The sequence below is a fragment of the Anoplophora glabripennis genome, unplaced genomic scaffold, assembly GCF_000390285.2.
Source record: "Anoplophora glabripennis isolate ALB-LARVAE unplaced genomic scaffold, Agla_2.0 scaffold182, whole genome shotgun sequence".
Classification (NCBI taxonomy): domain Eukaryota; kingdom Metazoa; phylum Arthropoda; class Insecta; order Coleoptera; family Cerambycidae; genus Anoplophora; species Anoplophora glabripennis.
In genome coordinates this window covers 600912-619386 of record NW_019416287.1, presented here as the reverse complement: position 1 = coordinate 619386, position 18475 = coordinate 600912, and the positions used below count along the sequence as shown (strand labels likewise).

The 18475-nt window shown below is 31.2% G+C and overlaps 1 protein-coding gene across 4 annotated transcripts; it reads right to left on the bottom strand.

Annotated features, from left to right (window-relative positions):
- Positions 1 to 1223: 1223 nt before the first annotated feature.
- Positions 1224 to 17721, bottom strand: LOC108911003 (battenin). 4 transcript variants are annotated; one of them, XM_018715818.1, is made up of 9 exons: positions 15955 to 16311; positions 10442 to 10710; positions 9127 to 9242; positions 7652 to 7810; positions 7117 to 7254; positions 6861 to 7059; positions 6214 to 6363; positions 2956 to 3096; positions 1224 to 1399 (listed from the first exon to the last, which is right to left on the bottom strand). In XM_018715818.1, exons 2-9 carry the CDS (start codon positions 10625 to 10627, stop codon positions 1274 to 1276), a joined length of 1215 nt encoding a protein of 404 aa, XP_018571334.1. In that variant the 5' UTR covers positions 10628 to 10710; positions 15955 to 16311; the 3' UTR covers positions 1224 to 1273. The 4 variants fall into 4 exon arrangements, with proteins under 4 accessions (XP_018571334.1, XP_018571332.1, XP_018571331.1 ...); XM_018715816.1 differs by lacking the exon at positions 15955 to 16311 and adding an exon at positions 17615 to 17721 and having other exon boundaries at positions 1274 to 1399; XM_018715815.1 differs by lacking the exon at positions 15955 to 16311 and adding an exon at positions 16868 to 17021 and having other exon boundaries at positions 1274 to 1399.
- Between the last annotated feature and the right edge of the window lie 754 nt (positions 17722 to 18475).

Here is an 18475-nt window from a genome sequence, read left to right as displayed (position 1 = left end):
TTGCTTTCGTCGTTAGAGTTTCAATTATTGAAGACTTATCATAAGGCAAGAAATATGTTCTTAAAATCACCCGAAAGTTTAAGAGAGTTTTACTTTTTAATTTGTTCAAGCGCTTGTGCGCTATTGGCTTTTTCATTCCAAAAATGCAGGTTTGCAGGTTTGGCTTTGTCTTTCATTTCATCATATTCGTCACAGGTCCAAGTAACGGATCTCTTGGAATTATCAATTCATGTTTTGTTAGAAGTCAAACCAACGCAACGCAACCGTGTCTCCAACACACGTGTGCAAAAATGTGATTCCGCTTATATCAAATAATCACAATATTGTTGGCTGTCGTTTTACTTGTTCTGGGTGACAACTATGGCCCCTCCGGTCAACACAAGTCAGCAGAAACTAACTTCGAGATTATTGATACATTGAATGGAGGAGACGGAACTAGTATGGAAGGCTACAAATTATTGTCCAGTTTCGCCAACGAATTTTAGCAATTATATGCAGATTAACAGTATTTACAAAGTTCTTTGTACATACTTATCACTCGCTGTTTAGCATTAAAGTAGCAGCTGGAATTTTTCACTATTTACCTGACCTGGTGGCAGCGGTGTAACTACCAGATAAACTATATAATTGTCGTTTCGGCAGATACGTCTTAAGAGAGGCTGTAGCGTAATATATGCTGCAGTTTTCTGCCAAACGACATATGTGCACCGGATGATCTTTATAAGTAGCCCAGCCAGTTAGGCAAGTCTGGTGCTTCTAAGTGCTTACGAAGTTTGAAGATAATGATTTCTTCTCCAAACTCTCCATTCCAAATCAATTGAAATATAAGTACCAAATTTGGTGCACACTTTTGACTATAGTGACTCCCGATTCAGGGTGGCTTCCAGGCAACATATTTTTTGTGACTTTGCCTTTGAATTTTGACAGACGAATTAAGGGACACTCCTGTATGTTTAATTGTTTTAAATATGATTTTATTACTTCCAGATTTATTCTGACCTGTTATGAAGCACTACTCTTGAAAAGCCATAAAAATTTAATTTTCCTAACAGTGTTTGGAATTTCAAAAGGAAGCTACAGCCGCTTAAAGAGATGCTTCAATCTATCAAGTTTGAATTGCTTTTAAGAGAAGAAAATGCACTCTGTTAGGAATTGTTTTAGAGGGTAGTTTCAGGATTCCATCCCGATTTTTAAATTTTTTTAAATAATTTTCATAGTTTTCTATAAAGAAAAATACTTTTTATTCGTTTTTTTTCTACATTCTTTATATACATTATGGCATAGGTAGATCACATATTTTATTATGAGCGAAAATGGCTAGCACCCCTGCTAATGCTATTCCAATGCTGTCTCCGAAGGTAGTAATTGCCATAGAGAACTGTTTGTTTTCTTCAGGTACCTGCAATAATAAATAACTGTCAACAAATTTAATTAATAATCAGTAATTTTAACAGTAGTTTCAACACTGACTGTTCAATTTCATTATTCACTGCACCTTCATCGTACAGGATGTCAAAAAAATAATGTGTCAAATTTAGGGCTCTGGTAATATTTGTCAAACTAAGAGAATATGTCTCTACGACAGTATCATTAAAAGGTAAATCAAAAATTTGGAGTAGGTATGAAAATTTTCAAATCTAAAAAGTGACCGCAAAAAACCTGTGATTTTCTCTTGTTTTTTCACAATTCACAGAGAATTAAAAAAAATACATAAAAATATGGTTTTGGTCGCAAATTACTTGTCGTAAAAAACTGAAATGAGCACAGCTTTTAGTATTTTGAGAATTTTTAAAATTACCCCTACTTAGGGGTTGAAAAAATGCCAAAATTGAAGAATTTGAATATTACCAATTGATATAAAAACTATTAGCATGTGAATTATCTTAATATATTTTTTTTTGGAATTTTTGCAATTATTTTTGATATTTTCTATTTTTGGGGATGACTCCACCCCCTGAGCGCGCTTAAGGATGGATTTTCTAATTCAACATTCGATAGAAAAATTTACATGCCAATAGTTTATAGTTTTCAATTCAATTCTTCATCTTGGTCTTTTCAACCCCTAAATAGGGGTGATTTTTGAAAATTTTCAGAAAACTAAAAGCTATGCTCATCTTAATTTTTTACAACGAGTAATTTGAGACCAAAAACATATTTTTATCTATTTTCTTTAGTTCTCTGTGAACTATGAAAAAACAGGCGATTTTTGCGGTCACTCTTTGATTGTGATTTGGAATATGCAACGAAATTGTGTTCTTGTATTATGAGTGGATAAAAATGCTATGTTTATGAGAATCATCATTATAAAGTTGTAATATTGTGACGGCTTCTCTACAAATATTACAATTTCTATCATTGGTTTTCACCGTCTCTTGGTTCTTCGCAACTGCCTGAAGATATCGATAGAACTATAAATCTTGAGAAAGTGACATTGCAATGATCCTGATGGTCAGGGCCGAGGTTCTTCAATGAGAAAAGTCTGGAGGAAAAGAAAATATTAGTTGTTTAAAGTCTGATGGTTAACAGCTCTAGGTCTTCTTCCTATGGTTTCATTTCATATAATTCCTTCACTTATTTAATATGTACATATTATTCATAAAGTTATATATTTATTTAATTTCTCCGATGACAGTTTGGGTTAAAAGTGTGGAAAACCCGTTTCTTCAAAGGGTGATTTTTCCTGAAAAGATTTATGTTCTATCAACCAGAAACTGGGAACTGTTCAGACCTTTATTTTTGGCACTATTTGCCATCGATTCATATACAAAATTTCAAAACTTGATTATTTTAAATTTAATCCGACTGGAGTAAGTTGCGATCTATTGTATCTACCGACCATTGCTGTGATGTTGCACTTTAATTGTTTCGATGGTATCTCACTTTGTATTAAATATTGGCATAGTAAATAACTTTTATACTTAGTTGATTATTTTACATGTGAATTTAAGTACCTACCTCTCTAGAAATTCTGTAGAATGTATTAACATATGAAGATCCTCCCAAAAGTCCTTCCCATAAAGTGAGAGCAATAACTATATAAAAATTTGGAATATAGTAATATATAACTTCTGTTGTAAATATTACAACATTAATACCCTAAAACAAACAAACCAAAAAATTAAATTATTTTTTTAAAAGGAAAAGGAAAAAATTAAGTGTACAATCTAGCACCTTGTCAGTATGTTATGAAAAAATATAAATTAATATAATTCCTTATATTCTGAACAAGTTTTCTAATGGCGGCATACCCAGAAAATGATCGGGGGTTCTCCGAATTCAAGTAGAGTTGGTAGTGTATACCAGGTGTAACAGGATCATGGTACACCCCCCGTATCTCCGTTAGTTGTAAAGGTAATTGATTGAAATTTGGGATATTCCATATACATAATAAGCGGCACTTTTTGATCTACAAATGATTTTTTTCCACTTCCGGTTTCGTCGGAAGTGATACTAACTTTCGATTTTCAAATGGAATACCCTGTATATTATTACATTTCTGAAATCTGCATAATTTTCTGAATCCAATGATACCACATAAGTGACATTTCAAACGTCAAAATTTTTTATAATTTAATTTTTAGTTTTCCATTTAAGTGTGCCATGATGGTTCCGATTTATTCCAATTGACCCGTCTAATGCTGGAAAAATCGAAATCCCGTCAAAAATACTAAATTGCGTTTTTTATGAGCAAATAAAGTTCATCGTAATCGATTTTGGGGTAAAACTCAATTTTTTCAAATGGAACCATATTGGTACCGTGGTACCATTTATTAGTACTATTAATAAGGAATTAATTCATACCTGGTAATAAAATGTGCGATAAATACAATCAAAATTACAGCTAAAAGAAAATAAGAAAATACAATTATTTTGTTCTAATTTAATGCTAAGAAACTAAGGTGGCTTTGAAAACAATGAAATTATTCCTTCAGACTGTCAAATAAATTTTGTTGGTTTATCGGTGTTTTTATTGTGTATTGGAAAAGTCTTTACATTTGTTGTTATTTTTGTTCAAAATGCCGCACATTTATACAAGGGATGAAAAAGTGGACATGTTAATTATTTATGGGGAATGTAGAAAAAATGCCGTTGCGGCTAGAAACCTTTATGCCGACCGATATCCTGATAGACAATGTCCAGCGAGAAATTATTTTAATCGTCTTGAAAATCAATTCCGAAGAGAGCCTAACCATGATCCCGAAGAAAACGTTATCATCGACGAAGGAACGGAAATTAATGTTTTATTTCGAATAGAAGTTGATAAGACTGTTTCTTTAAGGCAAATTGGGGTTGAATTGGGAATTAGTCACCAAACGGTAAGCCGAATCTTGCACAAACATAATTATAAATCTTTCAAATATCAATTGCACCAGCACCTGTACGAAAATGATCATGAACGTAGAATGGAATATTGCAATTGGATCTTGCATAATAATGTGCAGCCAAACAATGCTCTTTTGGGAAGGATTTTATTTTCGGACGAGTGTAGGTTTACAAATATGGGATTATTTAACCGACAAAATACAAGGTATTGGTCCCAAGAAAATCAAAATTTATTGCGGGAGGGTAACTTTCAAGTGCGGTTCGGTTTCAATGTGTGGCTTGGAATACTCGGTCGTAGAATCATTGGTCCAATAATATTTGAAGGACCCTTGACTGGTGCTAGATACTTAGGATTTCTGCAAAATGAAATTGAGGACAGTTTAACTCAATTACCTGTCCATTTACGACAGGGAATGTATTTCCAACAAGATGGAGCTCCTCCCCATAATTCAAGAATAGTAATTGATTACCTTCAACAGGCATTCGAAGGAAACGTAATTTCGACGAATGGTCCTGTGCGATGGCCTCCAAGGTCACCTGATTTGACACCTCTCGATTTCTTTGTTTGGGGCCATTTAAAAAACATTGTCTATGCAACCGCCGTTACAACCCGCGAAGACCTGGAGTTGCGAGTAAGACGTGCAATTAATAGTATAACGGCCCAGCAATTAGCGAACGTTCTTCAAGAAACAGCTATGCGAGTTCAGAAGTGCATTGACGTTAATGGACAGCATTTCGAACAATTGTTGTAATGTTTTGTGTTCATTTTTTGTATTTCAAAGCCACCTTAGTTTCTTAGCATTAAATTAGAACAAAATAATTGTATTTTCTTATTTTCTTTTAGCTGTAATTTTGATTGTATTTATCGCACATTTTATTACCAGGTATGAATTAATTCCTTATTAATAGTACTAATAAATGGTACCACGGTACCAATATGGTTCCATTTGAAAAAATTGAGTTTTACCCCAAAATCGATTACGATGAACTTTATTTGCTCATAAAAAACGCAATTTAGTATTTTTGACGGGATTTCGATTTTTCCAGCATTAGACGGGTCAATTGGAATAAATCGGAACCATCATGGCACACTTAAATGGAAAACTAAAAATTAAATTATAAAAAATTTTGACGTTTGAAATGTCACTTATGTGGTATCATTGGATTCAGAAAATTATGCAGATTTCAGAAATGTAATAATATACAGGGTATTCCATTTGAAAATCGAAAGTTGGTATCACTTCCGGCGAAACCGGAAGTGGAAAAAAAATCATTTGTAGATAAAAAAGTGCCGCTTATTATGTATATGGAATATCCCAAATTTCAATCAATTACCTTTACAACTAACGGAGATACGGGGGGTGTACCATGATCCTGTTACACCTGGTATGTATTTGACTAAATATATAAATATGGGAGAAAAGTTGGAAGGTTTTGTCAAAAAAAAGGATGAAAGCCTTATTAAAACATAAAAAAATAATTTTTGTAATGAACTGTAGATATATTTTATAACTTTCCGCAATAGCTCGAAAGGTTTGATGGCCATGCTTCAGATCAAGTTACCTTGATCTGTTATTGCTTTCTTAAAAAATCTTTTTTTTATTTTTGGATTAGCTGAATAAGAATATGGTTTTATTTTTTTTTAATCTAAAGCTAAGAAAACCTTAAATAGTCTTTTGATGAGTTTGGATGTATGTCGTTTATCTGTTGTCGATATATGTGAGCTTACCTCAGGCATTTAAATGAATAATATTTTATGGTTTTTTAAGCAAAACAAAAATTGCAATATCCTAAAGAATAAGGTGTATCTCGTCCTTCTCTCTCTTTCTCCCTCACCATGTCTCCCTCTCATCTCTCTTTATTTCTCTCTCTCGTCTTATAAATATTTACCTGAAATATTGTCATTATCCAAGTCTGTCTAATATGAAATAGATTAACTGATGATCTAGATAGGAAGACACCAACTTGATATGTTACTTGTAACCACCTGTACTGCGCTTGCTGGGATACAAATGAATCCTTGAACTGTATCAACTCAAACTAAAACAGACATTTATTTTATTAAATTCGTTGAAAGTAAAAACATTGTTTTTATCTTCCAGGAATAAAATGCCGCTTTTGATTGCAAGTTATTGAATTTATTTTTAGTTCCTGGAATTAAACTAACAAATATATGAATTGTTAGCGAAGCAATTTTACAGAGCACTTATATTATTTTGTGTCCAAATTTGATAAAAATATTTCTGAATTTGTTTTAGAAGTCTGTCCACACATATCGTCTGTTTTGAAATGGTACGCATCCCTTAAAAACGTAAATTCCTTGGGATATTACCACACACTGTATATCGAATACATACCGATGAATATGATATTTCCATACACATTTATGCGTTTAATTGCCCAAATATTGTACAACGCATGCGTAGAGCTAGAGTTTGTGATGATTTACTGACTAAGGATAGTCAAATATACTGAATATTTACCAACAAATACTAATATTTATTCAATACATATGTTAAATTGCCCAATATACTTACTGTTCCTTGATTAATAAAATATTCAAAAAGGTAAACTAAAGAAAATGGGATTATATATTTCATAAGTCCAGGAATAAGTGATAATTTCTTTTTTATAGCCGCTTTAGGATTTTTCATTTCCTCGTTATTAACAATCTTCTGAATTTCTAAAGCATGCGCAATATCTTGTTCTGAGGGTTTGGGAAGTATGATCCAAAACCTGTAATACATCGCTGAGTATGGATATACACAACAGATAGTCAGAAAATTTACTTACGATATAGCCATGGATAATGGAATAACTAACATTATTAATAGAGTTGTGCGCATTCCAAGTCTTTGTAAAATGGAGTAAGACAGTGCTCCGATTACTCCTGCCCCTCCCGTTCCTGAACTCCATGTCGAAATGACATTTCTATAAAATGTGTAAATATTATAGTTATCTACATGTTTGCATGTTTTCTAAGGCTATATTACAATACAACAAAGTGAAGTTGTGACTTCAGGAGGTTTTTTAAACCAAAAATCCTGAATAAATGATAGACCTGAACAGAATTTCCTGAGTTATGACAGACTTAGAAATTGTTTTGCATACTATCATTATCTTTAAATACCGAGAAAAATGCATGACCTAGGATCAAAATAAGCCGATTTAAACATAAAATTTAAACCATAAAATGAATCTAGCTAGATTTAGTTATTTTGGCTTTTCTGAAAATAGTCATTAACCAGCTTCCAAAATCTTTTCAGATTCCTTATACCGAGTTGCTGATGCATGGAATTGTGGCATATTTTTATATATAGAATCTTACTTGTCATAATAGGAACTATATTGAAGATAAGTAGCTTCTCCAAATCCGCTACAAAACGATGTTAGCACAACTCCCACAATTGATAAATAAAGGCTGTTACTAAAAGCAACCACCAAATATCCACCTGCTGCCAATAATACACAGATGATTACTCGAATACTGCAAAACAAAAAAACAGTATTATATAGGGTGTCACTGTACGCTGTGCAAGAATGAAAAAATATGTATATGAATTCTAATACTTTCTTTTCGGTGGCTTCAAGATTGAGTATCCTTTCTGCGGGATCACATTGTTATAAATTATTATTGACAATGGTTGAATAATTTCCAAATTTTTTTCACATTGTCGGCTTAGACTTCTTGACTTTTCGAGAGACACATGTTTCTTTTATGCAGAAGTCTTCTGACTGGTATTTATGTTTCTTGTGTAGGTATTGTTGTGTAGTCTATCCAATGCTCGGTTTGAATGCCATAGGATAGTTTATTCGCTGGCTTGTAACATTCCAGTCTTTGATTGTTATGGGTGAATCATTTCCAAATGTTAAGTAATTCTAGGCCCTCAACTCAATCGAAAGTATTTCAATTTTTCTTGACATCATTTGTTTCTCTGAGAAGTCTTCGTCACAAATTTGTCTTTCTTAATAGAATTTGGTCATTACTTATTAGGTCTATCGCATGTACTGCATCTGCTCTGTGCTGTGTAGTTGCTGATTCCTCTTTATTGCCATTGCAGACTATATTAATAGAGTTCTCTTAAGAGGTTGTCTTATCAGTACATATTTGTATATAGGGAAGATAATACGATGTCAAACATTTATTCTTTTTCTTGTTCCTAGTTACCCTTCTGATGCCTTATTGAATATATCTGTTAGTATATCAATTTCCACTGAGAGATGATCATAGATAATGTAATTCTTCCTCCAAGTGTTATGACCTGCAGATGGTGAGTGCTGGAAGTACTAAGGTGTTGATCATAGCTTGTTTTTGGGCCAGATCGTGATATGATTTAGCATCTATTGAAACGCTATGTTGATATAACCGTAAGGCCAAATGACATATATGTCGTCAGAAGAAGGAAGTGCTGTGTCTCTCGAAACGTAAAAAAGACTAAACCAATGATGTGGCAACAGTATTATAGAAAGATTTTAACAATTTCTTCAGTTAATTTAAGGTGCATGATGTTTACAAAAGTTGCTAGACTGTTTAAAATTGTTATAATATTAGTGGTCTATTAATTTGGCAAAGTACAATATCTCTTTGGGTAGCAGTTAGCAGCATTAACAAATTATTTAGATAATTCCTTAATTTATAGAAAACATGGTTAAAATTCGTTATTATCAAATACTAATAGTTAAAACTAAAATGTCTGCGAAAGAAAGTTAGATAAGCATCTTAAATTACAAGAATAAATGATTAAAGATATTATTTTCGTTTATTTGTGGACTTTATTACACACGTATCAAGCTAATACTCACTGAATAAAGAATGGTAAAAATGGAGCAATTAATTTAATTGTTAATCCGGGAAGAATATCTGCCAACAATATTATACCAGTCGACATATAAGTACATTCTCTAGTTTTGCTTTTTACCTGAAAAATTAAATAATTATATATGCAGTGTGGCTCATAAAGAAACGGACACTCCTATAAGATTTGTTTGCGACGCACGATTGGAATGATTCCAAAAAAATGTTTGTGAGTATTTGGATACAGGGTGTGTATTGAAGGGACACATTTGGTACCAGGTAGTCTTGAGGACAAAATATGACGATTGGACTAAATGTACCTTTTTCCAAAGCTGTTGATTTTGAAGTGATCAATGAAATTTTATAAGGCGATTAAACATCTACGATTAATTGATTCTTGTACTGTGGTTGTTTTACTTAATTTATGTTTTCCGAATAAATACTTTCATACAAGAATTATACTTTTCTAGTTAAATATTATTTTAGATGTTACACAATCGCGTGATTTCAATAGGAATATGTATTTTACATTATTTGTATATGTAATGTGTTTTAGTAGTTCCTCATACTGGCATTTTAAACTGAATAAGTACTCGTTAGTGAAATAATTATATGGTGTTGGTAAAATAAATGAAATGTTTTATTTATTAAATAAATAAAATCTAGTTACAAATATCTATGAGACTTGGCATAAACAAGGCTATAAATAATAACGTTAAATACATATTTATAATAATAAAACAGTATACATGCCTGCTATCATGTCAGTAACAACTACAAGGTGGCGCTATATTAATTTTAATATGTATATAAAGTTGCCTATACGAAAGAGGGATCACAGAAATAAGTATGAATTCTTGTGTTATTAATATTATATTGTACATACCATCAGAGATTGGAGCAATATAAACTGTATGATAACGATATACGGTGTGTGTGAAGCACTGCCCTAATGGTAATTATTATAACTCTTCGATTGAGCTATTTGTTAGAGAAGTTTAGGAAATTTAAATTAAAAATAATGATGGCGAATTTGCATCTTTAAAATGATAAACTTTAAAATATATGTCGCGTAACTGATTTCACGGTAAAATTGAGAAATACGATAAAAAAACAATTAAATTATTTAAATATCTAATAGACCTAATCTTAAAAATGACCCTTTAAAAAATTAAAGCCAGTTAGGCATTCCTAGCATCACCAAAACTGTAACTTATGGTTCTAGAAAACAGTAAGAAGAAAAAAGCGTGTTCTGCGGGGCTGAAGATAGAGAAATAAAACAAAACTACGCTTACTAGATAGAACTTATTCAATTATACATACCTCTTCTTCATTAGTATTTTCAACAATAATATCATTAGCTGCTGTTAACATGACCACGTATCCATAATTATTACATAAACCCAATATCCAATAGGCTACCAGAGATCTAATTCTTCTATTCTTTGGCAATAATTTTTGATCGGCTATAGGAGGAAGTATAGTGGTGCAACTTTGATAATCGGTCATTTTTTTAGGAATTTATATACTATAGTTGATGTGCAGATATAAAAACTATGAGTTATTGTAGAAGTCCTTCAACTAAAATTGGACTGGAAGAAAGGCATCAATAAATAAAAATATCTGAATAAAAATGATTGTGTTGACTTTCCCTGGTTTAAATATTTTCGTTTATTCTTACGAGTTGGTTAATATTTTACATGAATAGAAACACATCTCTACCTTTGTCAGAAGATTTTTTTAGATAAACTGACTGACGACTAGCCTGGAATTTGTTTAACTATTGAAAAATGTGTTTTTAACACATCACATTCCAATTCATTTCAATTCTACTGAATAAACTAACTAAATTAATAACTTCATACTTAATTTTCTGTCTATGTATATTACTTACGCTCAGTGGCGAATCCAGGATTTAGCTCTGGGCGGGGCTCAGGTCATAAAAAATTATATTGTCGTGACGTCTTTAAATTCTATTAGATTGAAATAAGGTAGTTTCTTAATCTTTTATTTATATGTTAGGTACCTGAATTGAGATTTTAGAAACGTGAAGATGAAATATAAAATAGTATCAATTTGTTTATTATTACTATTTTATCAAATAACATAATATTATAACAAATCGCAAAATATTTATTCGACGCTGACGGCTTTTTTAACCTAATTTATTGAGCACCTCATCAACATTTATGTCGATATTAAAATATAAAATTGTTTTTATCAAAAACCAATAATTACGACTTGTAGAGAATACTTTGCAGTTTTCAAAACCATGCTTGGATTTTCTGTACGACCATTATTTTCCGAGTAACTGATTGCCCAAGTCAAAAGTGATTTTTTGCTTTGATCGACGATAACTCAGCGACAAATAATCGTACAAGGCTCCGGAACCGCTCAAATTGAAGAGAATTAAATTATTTAAAAGAGCTTTATTTTTGAACTCCATAGGAACTCTAAAAAATTTTAAACTCCAGCTCCAAAAACTAGACAATTGAAGCTTCGATTTCCTTTTTTTTATTCTCTCTACGACCATTTCCCTCCAAGTTACAACTCTTTTGGGATTTTTTTAATATCCCTTAATTTCTGTACCTAGTATGTAAGTTCATAAGGGCCAAAGAGGTGAGTCAATTTTCCCCTGTCGTATTTCTCAAGTACGTCTTTAATCTTCTTAAGCTACTGTAGCTCCTTTCCGCAGTTGCTGTTGTCACTGGTATTATTGCAACTATTCTAAAAAGCTCGTGTATGTTCGGAAATTCAGCACCTTCATGTTCAGTACTGATAAGAGCACCGTTTTCAAGTAGGTCATTCTCATAAAATTTGACCAATAGATCAAATTCATTTGTTTCTTGAGCTAGATACCAAACAGGTAAAGGAAGTGATACTCCAAAAAAAAACTGGGGGGGGGCTGCAGCCCCATAGCCCCCCCGTGCCCCCGTGGATTCGCCTCTGCTTACGCTTCAATAATGTTATCAGTTTTTTAACTTTTCTATTTCAAATGCATTTATAATAAATAGTATTCTAAGGCTTTTACTTTTATTTGTATCTCTGTTGCTTTTAGATTTATATAAATATAAGAATGTGTTCAAATTCGTGATTACGTTAAGTCAATATTTACAAGACTATTTGAATATTTAGATTCAAGGATTTTATGGCAATTAAAATGGATTTTTTCCTAGAAAGAAATTTATTGACCTCATACACTAGAAAATACAATACTAGATGAATCTTAAATATGTAAATATATCTTAAACATCGATACAGTTTACTGTGTAGAATATATAATTAACAGTTTGTTTGCAGAAAAATTAGGAATAAAAAATGTTAAATTGAAAATAAATATGCATGATCTTTTAATATAAAACTTGTTGAGAACCGCTGACTTCACTATGCTATTTACACGTACCTAACAACAAATTGTTTATTCTAAGCCAACTGTGTTGGCAGTGTTGCACAGACCTCTTCAACACCAACTTAATACAGGAAATAGAAAGAAAAAAGTTAAATAAATAATAGTTTCTTCAGATGATACGTCAAATAAGATATTTTGAACTATTTTCATAAAAATTTGTATGGCTTCTTCGCCAATTATTTTTCAAGTTAATCTTTAATGTTAAATTGTTCAGTGGCGGCGTTAAGAGATAAATTTTTTCATATTATATATGAAAGTACCTTATACATATTTAAATTTAACGAAGTGATTTATAATTAATATAATTAATACAAAAACTTACCTACCAGTAGAACTGGTACTTAAAACTAAGTAGGTATAGTATAAACAACTGAACTTGTCTACAGTTCACGCCATATATAATTCTCCATGCATTGTAATTTCAGACTGGCCAGTGGCCAGCCTTGTATACCTACTTCTAAAATACGGTTTTCCTGCCACAAATCATTTAGGACAACTTAAATAAATACATTATTCTTATCACGAGCATAAAATATAAAATAAAAGGTATAACATAATGGTGTATCAAAAATGAAGAAGCATATTTGTCGTCCAAAATTAAGAACATTTTCTTGTATAAACATTTGCCCTTCGAACACTTCGTTTTTGAAATACAGACTGTTAATATTTAAAAAGAATGTTAATATAATAATTAATAAATTATTGCACAGAATCGTTCGACGTTTCGATTACCAACACTATATATAGTGAATTTTTTAACTCTTCTGGTTGCAATGCTTGTATACGACGAATGCGATACGGATACAGTTCGTTTTCGTATAGTTTCTCATATACAGGGTGATTCAGAACTTATCCAAAAAAATTTTTTGGAGACTTACAAATACAATATTGTAAAAAAAAATCAAAAAGGACAGTTCGACAATAATTTAAAAATACACTTCTGCACGGCACTGAAAACTGGTCCACTGTAAAACCTGACCGCGCACAATGCGACCGACATGGTGGCAGTGTGATAAAAACGGACAAAAACTTCGCAAGGAAAGAAATAAATAAAATTTTTATTATTAATTAATAAAATTAATTTGTGGTTTTAAATAATAAAATAATTTGACATACCTGATGTTACAACATCTATTCAAAATTTTGTCCACCAACGTGTAAACACATTTGGGTCCATCTTACTCAGTTTCTACGAACTAACACAAATGTTGTTTTGCTTCGCCATAGCACAAATGCGTCACTAAAATACAAAATGTTGTCTTGCTTCACCATAAATTAAAACGATATCCATCAACTCCGAGTTGCTATACAAGCAAGCCATTTTTGACACTAACTACTAAAAAACTTGTAAACACCACGATTGTAAAATCGTATTCGGAGTCGCTGAGGCCACGTGGCTCTCCACGCGTATTACGATTGCGAATGACGCTAGAGACTACAGTTGTCCTATGTAATGGTTGAATGTACTACAACTTCAATATTTTTTTTCTCGGAAACTAAGGATTTTACAAAAAATTTTTTAAGATATTGACTCCATTTCTCATGCCGCATCTATTCCAAAATTTGTTTGGATAAGTTGTGAATCACCCTGTATAGTATAGTTTTTCAAACTGTATTGTGGATTGTCTAAAGCTAGTGGTTCTTGTCTACAATATTGAAAATTCTTCCTCGTTTTGTAACATCGGAATTATTCGAGCACATCCAGCATGTCCGCTACGGTCTCCTTGTAGTTCCATCAGAGCACTTTAAAACCCTGCAAAAAATTTATCATCGACGAGACCATGGTGCCTTGGAGAGGTTGGTTATATTTTTTAGACAGTATAAGTTGTGTTTATATGTACAACTTCAGCATACATTATGGCAAAATTGTTGACACACGTTAATGAGTGGTTTGGTTTTCGTCTATATTAATAAACTATTCTTTCAACAGTCCATGAATTATTTTTACCAAAATTTTCCTGTAGCTTTTTAAACATTTAAATTAGATACTTCTTAATTCTCTAGGAATAATATCAGTTCCATTAAACTTTCTGTACATAAATGCAAAATTTTACTACAACTGACACTTTTCTACTGATTTCTTCGGAGATCGGATTCATAAATACCTCACTTTTATTAAGATTCTGTCAGCTTTATGTTTATGATGATGCAGCCCACTTTTCTTCTTTTTTTATAATCACAGTGCATGTTATATGTTTTGATGAATTCTTCATTTGAAGTTTTTATTTGGTAGTGTTAGTTTTAAAGTCAGCCTTGGCAAGTCTAGCAAGTGATGAAATTTTCTTGTATCCGTTTTTGGGCTGAAACTCGCACTACGAGAGTTTCGTTTTATAAATATGATGGCCATATTAGAAATAAATTTTAAATAGACTTGAAGGTTAATAAATTTTGAGTTTGGATAAGCTCTGATAAGCACTATGATAACACAAAACCTTAACAAAATGTAGTAAAGATTGTAAGAAGATTTATGTAACTTAAATATATAGTTTTGTACTTCTAAAATAAAATCATCTGAATGACGTAACTTCTAATTTTCCTACACTGAGAGAAATATCATAGCCGAAAATAGAAATTGATTAACGCTAACAAAATATCTGCTTTAAATAGACCCCAGAAGGGTTATGCTACTATTATAATAAAAAATATTTTGCTAAAGGATCCTACTAATGGTTAAAAACTCATTTATTTATTGTTGTAATTCGAATTTCTGATTGCGATCGCTACAATACAATTTCTACGCGGTTGTTAGGTTGTTATCTTAGGATCACGAGTTTTATGACAATGCCAGCAAATACTTTTTTTTTACTTCAAATAAGTGACTTCTAATAAGTGATGTTTTGCCATAACATAACTATGTACACTTAGCTAGATTCAATTATTAACTTTGTCCTTAAACTTCCCCTCATATTTAAAAAGTTAACAAAATAATTTTTATTAACACCACTGAGAAAAATTGCTATTATAATACAGATTATCTTTGCAAAACTTCCTTATTGGTCTATTTCCCTCAGTTTAATGATTTGGTTAAACATAATCTCAATTGTGCGTCACAGTCGTCATTTGGATGTACAATTTTTTTCGCTAGCCATCACCCTCTAATTTACATTTACCCCAGATCTCTGTCCTACTGCTATTATTAAAAATATTGCAGTTGTATAAATCTGAATTTTTCGACTTTTGCTTTGGTATCAGACTTGTCACTAAATTGTTCCAAGAAGATGTAAATACATTTGCCGTATAAAAAAGTGAAATAAAGTATGAAAAAATGTTAGATGTAGATCTGCAGTGATTGTATATTATCTACAGAAGGTATTTGAGTTTTTAAGTATGTACACAAGTTTTACAACTTTTTAAAGTGCGCCGATAATTAGGTATATACTTTTAAAACAATAACATATAATTAATATTGTAAAATAATAGTACTCACTGTTAGAAACAATATACACTTTACTTCAGGGTGTCCATGACCAAAATTAATGAAGTTTTTATCGGAATTGTTCTGATCTCGTCTAATTAGGTTCCAATCCAACACGTTTTTTTTATGAAGGAATGTAGGTACATAGTTGGATTGCAAAATTCTATTTATTATCCAATCGACACTGAATATAACAGATGTAATTAAATTATATGGTTGAATATTGCAGCCTTAACAGGATTATTATTATCTTTAACCGCTCGATTGTAAATCAGTTAATCTTATTTTAAATGTAATCTAAATATTTCATTATAAATCTAGGTAAATAAAATCTCAGTGAACCAATAAATAATATCCCACAAATACCAATTCAAAGTGTACAACTGATAAGTTTATTACTTACTCAATAAATATAATTGAAATAGAAAATAGTTTTTACGCGATAAAATTTTAATTACCGATTTATATTGGTATGTAGCTGGTATCAATACAGCAACGTTATGCTTAAGCAAGAAAAAGACAATACGTTTGTTGTTAGAAAGAAAATAACCACTGTTTGGAACAGTTTCAATGCGAAGTTACCTTATCTTAATTGCTTACTAACATATGGTGTAGGTAGAGTAAGGTATGTAAATGGCACGTGGGTATTTAAAATTCTCTAAACATCGTAAGGTAAGGTGAAATACCCAAACCTGACCCCGGGCTAACTCCTATTGTAATTCTGTATTAATAATTTATTTATATTGTCGTTATTGTTTACATATAGAAATTTTTAAGGTTCAATATCTGAATAAAATTGTATAAATTTGTTAGGTATTAAATTACTTTAGGTTATGTTTTTTAACCGTCGAATTTAACAGACATAAATTAACGTGCATAATTATATGGAAAATATATCTTATTTTTTTTAATGGTAGATACTTACATAAAAGCAAGTGGGTATACCTAAAAAATATTTTCAGTGTCGAATAAATAAGCAATAATCACTTTTCACTACAGAACGTTGTGGGCTTCATGTATACAATAGAAATGTAAAGTTACTGTAACTAACATGATACTTTAAAATTTATAATATAGCTATGATACACGAAATAAATTATTAAAAAATAAGTGATAATAAAATATTTGATTAAATCAAAATTAACATCAATTATTATAAACCGGTTGATTTTATATTTTATTTTAAAATAAATTTAAATAGCATATAAATTGTTCAAAATATGGAACCCGTAAAATATGTGTGTTGCAATATGTGACGTATTATTTGTTTCAAATTCCGGAATCATGCGTCCCTGGAAAATATATTATTGGAAAACAGTAGAACATTGGTACTTGAGGAAATAACAATAATATTTGTAATGTGTTGATATATATGATTTTAAACACGTGCACATGATGCAATTTAACAACATCGTTTTGTTCTGACGCCAAAAATCTATGGTAGTTCCCCGTACACAGGATATTGGGACACCCTATATACAGAGCTTTTTATTAAATTAACCTTTTTATGAGAAAAAAAAATTTGAACTGGAAACCTTATTTAAATATAATATTTTCAGAAGATATATTTACAACTTGGCAAACTAATTAAAAATCAAAAATATCGATCATTTGATAGAAGCAAATTGATTTAGTTTTTGATGTATCTTAATCTTAAAATATATTTACTTACATCTTTCCTTAATTGATATACCTCCTCACAATAAATTTTCAATAAAATCAACTAATATTGGTTTGTACGTATACTAACATGCCAGAAAAAAAAATTTGTGGTCGCGGTCAGGCGTCCTCAGCAATTAATTCTATAAATAGTGCATAATACGAACACACTACTCCTAAAGTGCACTACCAATACTGCAGATTCAGTGTAATAAATCTATTTCGTCCTAAGTATGCTCTGGATAACCAAAATAATTTAAAATACGGCACCAAAGGGAAAAATTTATCCGAACTACTAAAAATATCTCGAAAACTGTTACATGGTTTTATTTTTAAATAATATATTAATTTTGCTCAAAATTATCCAAATTTTTATCTCTTAGTCCAGGTTTTCATATGTAAAGGACAAATAAATTAAAATCCACCAGTAAGGTAAGGTGTAACTAGCATCCTTTATCATTGAGACGACATGAATACTATTTTTTAGCCCTAAAAACACATCTGATGAAATTTCCAACATAATTCTAAACAAATGAAGATATAGAAACGTTTCGAATACATGAATAAAATGGAACTCGACAATTAGGTACATTTCAACTCAAATCAGTCATACCGGTAGCGTAGATATGAGGTATTCTGGTTATATAATTTTTCTCGAAATTACGCCATGCTAATGGAAAAAATATTTTTTAGTCATTTTTTTGGTCGAAAATTTCTAAACGACGAAAGATAGGTCAAATTTATCTTCACAACTTTGCCCTATTTTGACCGAACTTGTATTTCTCATGAGAATGTGATCCCTATGGCTTGGCTCGAAAAATGGGAACCCGATATGTGCCCATACTTATAGCAACACATTGTATACACGTCACTA

Excerpts from the sequence above, each read along its gene's own strand:
- LOC108911003 (XM_018715816.1), bottom strand. The coding sequence starts at position 10,627 with ATGACCGATTATCAAAGTTGCACCACTATACTTCCTCCTATAGCCGAT. Across the intron at positions 7,811-9,126 it reads TTTTTACCATTCTTTATTCA|TATTCGAGTAATCATCTGTG; the intron begins GTGAGTATTAGC and ends TTTGTTTTGCAG. Across the intron at positions 6,364-6,860 it reads ATTTTATTAATCAAGGAACA|TTTGAGTTGATACAGTTCAA; the intron begins GTAAGTATATTG and ends TGTCTGTTTTAG.